The sequence below is a fragment of the Hordeum vulgare genome, chromosome 7H (genome assembly GCF_904849725.1).
Source record: "Hordeum vulgare subsp. vulgare chromosome 7H, MorexV3_pseudomolecules_assembly, whole genome shotgun sequence".
In the NCBI taxonomy this organism is placed as follows: Eukaryota; Viridiplantae; Streptophyta; class Magnoliopsida; order Poales; family Poaceae; genus Hordeum; species Hordeum vulgare.
Window position 1 is genome coordinate 585420743 of NC_058524.1, and position 10451 is coordinate 585431193.

Here is a 10451-nt window from a genome sequence, read left to right on the forward strand (position 1 = left end):
CCGTGCCGCTGCACGGCCTGGTTATTATGAGGACACATAATTATTAACAAAAACTTATTAATACGTAAAGTGCAGAAGGTAAATTACTCAAACAATGATACCACAAAATGAGCTTCATTATTGGATAAAGAGCATCTCTTGTCGAGTCTATGTTGCGCAAACTGCGATCATTGGTTTGAATGAAGCCTTCCTATTATAGTTGTAAGATACACTTCTTCATGAATTTGACGCCACCTAATATTTGTGAAAAAATACTATATTAATTCGATCCACATGGCAATATACACATCTTACTTATTACAACATAATACATATGATTTTGATCCAGAGTATAATATGTAATACATCTTCGTAAAAACCTGGGGAAAGATACATTCCACACTCCTAGAGCTGAACCATATTTGAAATGAGTGGCAGAAGCCGCATGGGAAAATGATTATAATAATTATGTACTTTTTTAAGAGATAATTCTTATGATGGATATCGTTACCTATGATTATGTTTATGTCGATGTTGGTGTAGATATGTCCCACAACATAATGCTACTCGGATTATAAAAAAAATATGTATCCTTTAATGCATTTGGTGGTGCTCCTGTCATAACTAAAAAACCAATCTATACTTAACTGATAATTCGTCTACCTATCATCAAAGTAAACAACACAATATCTCGTACTACGTGAGAAATATTCCTATTTGGAATACTGACACTCTACCTTGCACGACCCTACAACAAAAAGTAATGATATTCCTTCATATGATATTAATTTGTACGTTAGTACATGATTTTTATGGGTGACAAATGACACATACTTTTCTACTTGTGTTGTAATTATGTGATTTCACATATGAGATTAATGACCTGGGTAGTGGTGATATCTTGGAGCTCTTGGGGAGAGACTTTTGTAGGTAGGATTCAAATTTATTTTTCGACGATGAATAAAATCATTTTTCAAGAGGGCGGCTTGATGAATCATTATTTGCTCCTTTGTTTTTGTACATTATGCGGAGGGCTACATAGTTTTCGTTTTCATGCGATTTCATATGCGGATTCCTTTTTTAAAATGGGAATTACAACTGTATCTATCCAACATCAAATTAAACAATAGAGTTTCTTCAAATGCCTATAAATTTCATTACCTCTATTTTTTCTAAAATTTAATGGATCTGGTTTGGAAATATTCCTAGTTGAAATACACAATGGTCTAGCTTGCCAACTCCGAGTACAAAAAACAAACATATTTTAAATTATATTTCTTTATGTATGTTTGTAAAAAAATCCATCTATGTTTTTCTTTGATTTATTTTATTTTTATTGGGTCTTTTTTATGTGCATATGGAAATTTATTTTTCCATCAGGCATAAGCTTCCTTTTTAATGGTCTTATTTTTCTATCTGCAAGCATACATCGATCTAGTCTCTATTTTGGCTGGGGCTTGGACGTGAGCTCTTTTTAAGCTTGGTACATATATATTACTTTCTTTATATATGTGACCCCCCCAAAAAATCTTTAATGTTTTCCTTTTTAGAAGGTTGAAGTCAGGTGTCCAAAAAAAGGGGAGATGTCACGTGTTTTTTTATAACTAGTACAAATGCCCGTGTGTTGCACCGGGCAAAAAAAGATACAACTTGTTTCATGTATAAAAAAGACACAACTTGTTTCATGTATAAAAAAAGATGTATGAAACATCTTCTGACAATACAATCATAAAAAGTTAATACTTTTATCAGCGATGACATTAAACAATGAGAATAATCAGAAACAAACTGCTAGCATACACACATCAGTAAGCAACAACCCCAAATATACAATCTTTCAAGTAAGACAGCCCAATTGTCACAACAGAATGTTAGCATGATAACTGGAGCCTTTGGGTAAACTTACATCAGCCACATTACTCTGTTTCCATAACGCGTATCTTTGTTCAGATGCACGGTATCAGCACAACGATGTTAATGATGTTGATGGAAAGCGAATCACTACCTCACCGCGAAAAATGCAAAATAACTTCCATCTCGTATGCACTGGCTAAAAAATGGACCCGGATTTCCCCTTCCTCATGAGCATGTCCTTGGCCTCGTTTATCTTGGACGCAATGTAATGGTTGCCGCCACCGTCAGGGTGGTTGGCTACCATCACCCTCTTATGCGCCTCCTTTATCTTGTCCAGCGCATCACGTTCTCTGAAACAATAACAATTGCGTATTTTTCAGCATATCTTAATGTAACTCAAAAAACAGTTGCGTACAAGATTTCAGCAGCGACATTTTCAAGAAGATACAGGTTAATTAGCAAGGACATGGACGGAGAAGAAACATCACCTTACGCCAAGGATCAATGCGACTTCTCTTCTGCTCATCTCCGTCTCGAATCCACCGGGATAGAATTTACGCACGTGTGGCATGGCCGCATGGATTCGAAAGTCCTGTCATGCCTGAATCATGTATCTGCTTCCCATCGCAGCCGCAGCTACCGACAACCCAGCTACCAGCGGCGTAGCCTGTGGTACCAGAGAATGTTGCAGCGCACTGATTAGATCGATGAAGGTGCTAAAAATTCAGAATGATACTTTGAACATGAAACGAGTAAGCTTGTGAAACTATGCGCAGGTTCAGTTATGCATTCCAAGTTACAGATACATAATAATAGGAAAGAAATTCGTCTTGACATAAACTGCAAATTGGACCCAAACAAATGATTTGGTCCAATTCCTGAATCCATGTCAGGTACATGAACGCAGCCAGGCTAAGGCTGGTATCGTACTTCACAGGCTGTGCAACATTTAGATTTTGTATTTCCCCCGCCACAAATGTTCTAAGGGAGAGGGTATCTTTACCACCCCACTATTCCACCACAGCAAATGCATATGCGGTAGGATTCACTCCCTCCTCAAACTGCAAAATGCAGCCATATCCTAACCCAGCAATATGGTTAACCATGTATCGTGCACAGTAAATGTGGGGAAAATGCAATCAAGACTTATGCTACATAAATCTGATGGACCGATCAATTTTCCCTAAGAAATTATCTGTAAACATCCATACTTAATCTGGTATGTACACTGGTCACAAATGTTTATTGTTTTCAAACATGAGAATTTAACAATAAATAGATTGAGTGTTCGGCATTCAGCACACTGTAATATCCATTAAATTGGCCGGGATGTTGTCTGCTTCCTGCTAGCATGGAACTTACTTTCTCTTTGGAGAGCAGGAGGAGGTCATTCTCTGACACTTGATCTTTTTTGCCCAAAGCACGATCTTGTTTGATTTCATATCTTTATAGTTGTTTTGCTACATTGGGTTTTTACCCAACTTTTTTATGAACATTCAGAGAATTTAACTTTCTAAGTCTATAGTGATGCTTTAAGGTTTGTTAATAACCAGGATAGTCTTAATTCTGCATGCTTCTAATACTAAATTCAGGGCTTCTACTATTACTTAAAAATACCTGAGGTAGAACCTATGTATAAGAATAATTTATTTTGGTCCACCAGCAGATAGTGTACAATGTAGAAACTGAAGATCTACATCTATCCATTTTGCTTGTTCTGATATTTGATTGCACTTAGATTTCAAGGAAAAACATGACTACTGCACACTGTAAATCATGAACATGTGGAGACTGGGCATTTCTTGTTTTCAGCTGGCATAATCCTGCAGCGATGAGAAACATTTCTTCAACAAGACAGGCAGTGAAAGGCGGTATGTTCATCGCCGTAGTCAGTGTTCTGTCAGTAGGCAAAACCACGCAACAGGCCAGAGAAGCCAGGCGTTTTGGTGTGATGTGTGTATGTAAAGTGATTAAGTAATAACACCCTGGCACTCTTTACCCTGTTTTAAACGAATTTGCTTCTGTCATTCAAATGATTTTATGGAAACAAATAAATTCAAGTCAAAGCTATACTTCCCCTGTAAAGCCATAGATTTTGCTATTTTTCTTTCTGTACAGCACTTCTAACCCCTTACTGTCACAAAATTATTCTGCAGGTGGATTTAGAATTTCATCTTGGTGATGAAAAGACCATAGTCACTTCTAAAATAGCTGTATCTCCAGGCAATGAAGGTGAAGATTCATCCTGGGAGTTGTACTTTAGTTAGAGAATCATATCAGTGTTGTATCTTTTGAACCATGCCATTAGTTTTCTAGTTAGATGCTTCAGGACTTTCTTGTGTATTTGTTTGTTCATCCATTATTTTTCTCAGTTTGAGACGTTCAAAATGAGGTTCTGGACTTCATCACAAACTCTTTGTCTCCACTCGCTCTTAACGGACGTGATCTAAAGCTGTTATCAATCAAAATCAATGGCACAGAGCTGAAGGTACTTAATGTGGATCAATGCCCAATGGAAGGCATGAATGAAGGTGCAAAATCATCCAAGACCGATGATGTCATCTGGTAAATCAACTTAGAGCACAAATGCTCAAGTGCAATATAACCTTAGAACACTAATGTATACTCCGTATTTAGAGTGTGAGTAGTAAGTTTTTCAGAGCATAAAGATGGAATTTCTACATGCAATTGGATAACATCACGAAAGACCAACCAAATTGAGCTGAGCACCCCTGTCATTCGGATCAAGGAGCACCGTCTAATCGAGTAGGAAAACAAAATGCTAGGGTGCTAATCCCATTCCCTAATTGGCATGAGAATTGAGCAGATTTAATACAAGCAGATCTTACTATTGCTAAGAAGCTCCTCCTCCTCCCCAGGGGCTCCATCTGTGCAGGCCGTTGCAGCTCACGGTGGCACACACGAGTTGTCGTTGGATGCTCTTCCAAGTGGCAGTCCTCTTCCTCGCCGCCCGGATTCCAGTCCTCCTCGCCGTCGCCTTGGCCTTGGCCACCAGGGCCCGATACTGGAGCACCCTGCACGCGCGGACACAGACGGCCGGATCACGAGATGCGCCACCTCGCGCCACGAGAACCGCCACCATCCCCAAGAGCACGAACGGCGTGTGCGGAGGAGTGTCGTGTCGCCGCCGCCGCATGAGCCACCGCTCGCAGTCGAGCTGCTCCAGCGCGGTAGAGGCCATGTCGCTGCCGGATCCAAACGGGCGACGACGAGGGGAGGAGGATAAGGGAGGGGGCGGGGGTGCTACGCAGGCGAGATGCGCCGCCGGCCGAGTCGCCGTCAGGGTAATTGTGATGGATGTTTTTTTATCTCAAACGTATCCCCGGCCAAGCACAACTCGCTACTGCCGGCGACCCTGGAGAGCTGCCGGCGGCGCATCGGGGAGAGCTGGGACTGGATAAGAGGAAGGAGATGACCACGGGTTGGATCGAAACGTTTTTTCCAGATCCACTTACACAGGGACTGCGGGTTGAATACCCAAAAGTGGAGGGGCTTTTGTGCAAAAATGCCAACGACGTACGACAGAAGCGATATGTGCTTTATTATTAGGGAGAGAGGAGAGAAGAGATTTCAAGGCATGTGATTTTTTGTTCCTTTTTGACGTGAGGCTTGTGGACTCCTCATTTGTAGTTTTTTTCTATCTCCCAGCGTACATGTATGTTGGTTTAAATTTTAGTGGGAACTCATACGTGGGCTATTTTCCTAGGGTCCTGGAGAACTTTATTTGTACACATATTTTTACTATATTTCTTTTTTTAATGGAAGAAGTTACGTGATAAAATTTTTATTGCAAGGCATGTGATTTTCTGAAGAGTGAATTCCGCTTTTTACCCTATAGTTGTACATTTGTGACACTAATTACCCATCAATTGGAAATCCGTCTATAATACCCTTTTTGAAAGCTCTGGACACTCGTTTTCTGATGCATGTCCATCAGGCAAGGTGTGAGGTGATGCCCGGGGTTCAAAAATATATAGACGATGATGAGGAATGGAACCGATGGACAAGAGAAGTTTGGACATGATCGTCAACAATGTCCTCTGATCTTCACAGATTTTTCTACGAATCATTAACGCAACATGTCAACCCTATCTAACATAAACAAGAAAAATGTAAATCTAAGGAATTACCGTGTTAAAAGTCATCAAAATCTGATATTTCGATAAAAAATCCACTAAATGGGGTAATATGTGTCACAAATGTACAACTACAAGGTAAAAGACGGAATTCACTCTTTTCTGAAACACACACGTGGATGATGACGATTCTTTATTATATGACGGGTACGGGATGGTAATCCTTTGCGTCCTTGTTGTTTTTTTCTTACCGACATGTCTTTTTCACAATAATGCAGTGTCTATCCGTTTTGTACATGCATGTTTAATTCTTTGTGTATGCTTTTTAAGTTAAGATCTTGACCATTAGATTTTAAATCTAATGGTTAACTTAATTCTGATGATGTGGATTAACGTCAAAGCTCAAAAGGTGCATCCAAATAGTAAATATAAGATATAAGATGTTAACTGGAATTAATAGTGGAACTCAAACGAACCTTCAGTCCATAGATCTTGCTTGAACTATGGCAGACTTTGTACATGGTCCAGATTAGCTCCTAACGAAAATTAAATATTAGGTTTACCTCTCAAATTTCTGCTTGCTGCAACTTTTGTGCTGATGAAGAGGAGCCTCAGGTGTTGCTGATGGCGGCAAGAGTTTTAAAAGCAACTATCTAAAAGAACAGGGTAAAGAGTCAAACAGATCATCCAATCGACAAATACTACATCTCGAACCTTGAGTGCAGCTCCACTTTTCGAAATCACTGACCAATTCAAAAGAACATCTCCTGCCTGAACAAGCTGAAAATACAAGCATATAATAAGCAATCATCAGATAACCTACTCCTCGTCAGGCAGATTTGGAGCATGAAATTTTTGTCCTCATGGACGCGCCATGGAGAAGTGTAAATTCATTAAATACTCGTACCTAAATAAAAGCAGAAATTTGATTAACAAAACAAGCATGGAGAAAAATATGCCAACAACTGTGAACAATTGATCCGAAGGCATGACCTACAGTGGATAGACTGAGGTCTCGGCAGTGCATTCATTATGTCCAGTAAAATGGCAGCAACACCCCAAGAACAACGATCGCATCTCGTTCGGCCATACACTGGTTCATACTCCCTGAAATCCTAGAACAACAAGCCGTGAAAAGTTGAAATAAGGAGTAAAGAACATATCAAAAGAATTCACAAATAGAAAGGAGAAAAATCGATATCAGTAGAAAAACAAAATAGGTCTATGTATCATAAACTCTGTACATCCTAACCACGAGGAAGAACCTCTGCTCGACTATTCCGGCAAGGACGCATCCAGCATGCTGCACCTCTTACTTTTAAACACATGAACCCACTTACTTTTAATCACATGAACCATCTTACATGTAAACACATGAACAAATCAACATGTATGCACTAAATAAAAATATTGTCATGAAACAAACCAAAGGGGGATGAAAAATTGATCCTAGAATTGAGGAGAGAAGAAATGTCATACTGATGTACAGTCCCGGTAACCTAAATCTGAAAGAAGGTCCAGATTAGCTCGTAACGAAAATTAAATATTAGGTTTACCTCTCAAATTTCTGCTTGCTGCAATTTTGTGCTGATGAAGAGGAGCCTTAGGTGTTGCTGATGGCGGCAAGAGTTTCAAAAACAACCATCTAAAAGAACAGGGTAAAGATTCAAACAGATCATCCAATCGACAGATACTACATCTCGAACCTTGAGTGCAGCTTCACTTTTCGAAATAAGTGACCAATTCAAAAGAACATCTCCTGCCTGAACAAGCTGAAAATACAAGCATACAATAGGCAATCATTAGATAACCTACTCCTCGTCAGGCAGATTTGGAGCATGAATTTTTTGTCCTCATGGACGCTCCATGGAGAAGTGTAAATTAACCGCGAGGAAGAACCTCTGCTCGACTATTCCGGCAAGACGCATCCAGCATGCTGCACCTCTTACTTTTACACATGAACCCACTTACTTTTAATCACATGAAACTTCTTACTTTTAAACACATGAACAAATCAACATGCATGCACTAAATAAAAATATTGTCCTGAAACAAACCAAAGGGGGATGAAAAATAGATCCTAGAACTGAGGGGAGAAGAAATGTCATACTGATGTACAGTCCCGGCCGGTAACCTAAACCTGAAAAAAGAGAATAGAACCATATATGCATACATGTACCCTTTCTGAAATCATGAAATACACAATTAACTATTTTAACTTTATTCGTTTAGCAATTAGGACACCCTATTTTTTTATGAAATGACGATATATAGAAGTAATTATTTAGCAATAAACATAAAAAACAATAAGTTATTTAAGTCGTACATGGACGAAATCAATGTTGTGACTGGTTTTAACGTTTCCATTGGACACTTGCAGACATAGACGACTCAAATAAACATTGGCTAATCATTTAACGATCGATTCCAGCAAACCATCATACCCAATCAATGAAGAAACATGTCACGCCACTTACATCAGATCATATGAGCAAAGTCGCCGAAGAGGTTCCGGCAGAGGTGCCGGAGGCATGCAAAGGCGGCCCCAGTGGTGCTCGGATGTGGCCGATGCGAGGGTCCATAGGCGCGATAGAAAAGGCATGGGCTCAGGGCCATCGCCGTACAGCCGATGGCGCGGGCGGCGAGCAGCGACGAGCAGCAATTGCCAGAGGTGGGATGGCCGACGAGGTGGAGACGGTGTGGCTACTTGGTCCTCTAGCGGTGGCTGGTCTGACCAACGCGGCTGCGCGGTTATGCCCTTGTCCGACGTCAGGGAGGGCCGCAGAGGAGGTCGTCCAGGCGGCGTACAGGGGCTGAATCAGCCATGAGGGCCATGTAGGAGATGCAAGAGGATAGGAGGAGGGAATGGGGAAGAGATGGGAGGGGCGCTGGGGTGGATGATGAAACGGCTTCCCCACCTGGCCGGGTGGGAAGAAGAGGGGAGATCGTGGGCATCACGATATGGAGGGGATCGGGATCGAGGAGGTTGGGAGAAGACGGGGTCGTGGTCTGTGGGATGCGTCTCTTTCTATTGTTTTTTCAGTATCCAACTGAGTAAACGAGAAGGCGGGAGCCGGAACGGGAGGGGGAGCGGAATCGAAGGAGGTGGCTGCGGGAGCGGGACCGAAGGTGGTCGAACCATCACGACAGCAGATTCTCATTTAATAATAGAGATGACAGGGTAGACTCATCGGCCTTCTTTTCCATCATACGACTTCTTTTTCATGGAGCTTAGTAACTTCAGCATACGTTGCCGGGTCACTTGTCCCATGGTAAAACAGTGTGGAAATGCCCTTGCAGACCTGTTTTCACTGTGGTCGCCACGAATGACGCCCACTAGTCCTCTGTCTACGTTTCTCGCCATGCTGCCATCATCTACATCGACCACTTGAACTGGTCCGTATCACAAACAGTGTGTAACCAGATCGAGCGCTCACTGTGAGGCGCTGCACCGAGTCGCTGTGGTGGCGAACGTCCTTGTGTTTGAATAATTCCCAAAGTCTCCTATTCCCAAATCCCAAATCCATTTCACATTTTATATGTTACTTTCGTTTGCTATGCATCCCTCTTGAGTCTTGGCCTCGCTAGCTTTAGCCTTTTGTGGCCTATACGATACCAGCAGAAAAGCGTGTCAACTCGTAGCTTGCTTCTCCATGACTAACAATGCAGCAAGATATATGCACCCTGGGTGATGTACGTGCACTGTTTCACATTGCTTCATGAAATAACAATTGGTCTAATGGATAGAGTTCATAGTACATGTGCATGAAGAGGACATAAAGCTAAATAAGCAGAGAGGTATACTCGGCAACAGTAGCCACCACACGGCAAACGGTAGCATCTACCGATACAAAGTGAACAAGCACACTCGGCAAAATGTCAACACTCGGCAAATTAACTATCTATTTGCCAAGTGCCAGCCATATTCACACGGCAAAATATAACCACGTGGCAAGTCCAGCAGTGGTTGACGATGCTTTGTCCGTAGCGCTGCTTTGTCGAGTGCCTATGAAATAGCTCTCGACAAAGGCATGTTTACTTTCCTTATTTATTTTTCTCTTTTTCATCAATGTGGAAGCTGAGTTTAGTCCCACCTCGCTTAACGACGACCATTGGGACCAGTTTAAATAGTCGGATAGTCCATAACAAGCAAGCTTCGGTCTTCATTACACTCTTGTGTTGAATAGAAATTGTCACTTGTTGCTTCTTTACAGTCTATTTGAAAACTAGATCTATTTAACTAAACTTGTGGTTTCCATTTTATCTAACAAAACTTAAGCATGATCGGCAAGAATACCTTTATGTCCTTGATAATTATTTTTATGTTTGTGGGGATGGAGAGGATAAAGCTTCATCCATCCAAGTTCATAGTTCGGCCGAAGATCAGGATGAAAAAGTTTTTTCTTCAAGTCATCAAAAGATCATAGACCCGATACAACATATGATTAGACATGAAAAACTCATATATGCAAGGCTGCACATTAAATCCTACCTAGAAGTTGAACGAAAAATCTTATGTGA

At 41.1% G+C, this 10451-nt stretch overlaps 1 protein-coding gene and 1 pseudogene across 1 annotated transcript; both read right to left on the bottom strand.

The window, feature by feature from the left end:
* Positions 1–1788: 1788 nt before the first annotated feature.
* Positions 1789–8918, bottom strand: LOC123412472 (annotated as a pseudogene).
* Positions 4486–6382, bottom strand: LOC123412473. Its single transcript, XM_045105420.1, has one exon. It carries the CDS (start codon positions 5033–5035, stop codon positions 4688–4690), a length of 348 nt encoding a protein of 115 aa, XP_044961355.1. The 5' UTR covers positions 5036–6382; the 3' UTR covers positions 4486–4687.
* Positions 8919–10451: the final 1533 nt, after the last annotated feature.

Coding starts and splice junctions, on each gene's coding strand:
- LOC123412473 (XM_045105420.1), bottom strand. CDS start 5,035: ATGGCCTCTACCGCGCTGGAGCAGCTCGACTGCGAGCGGTGGCTCATG.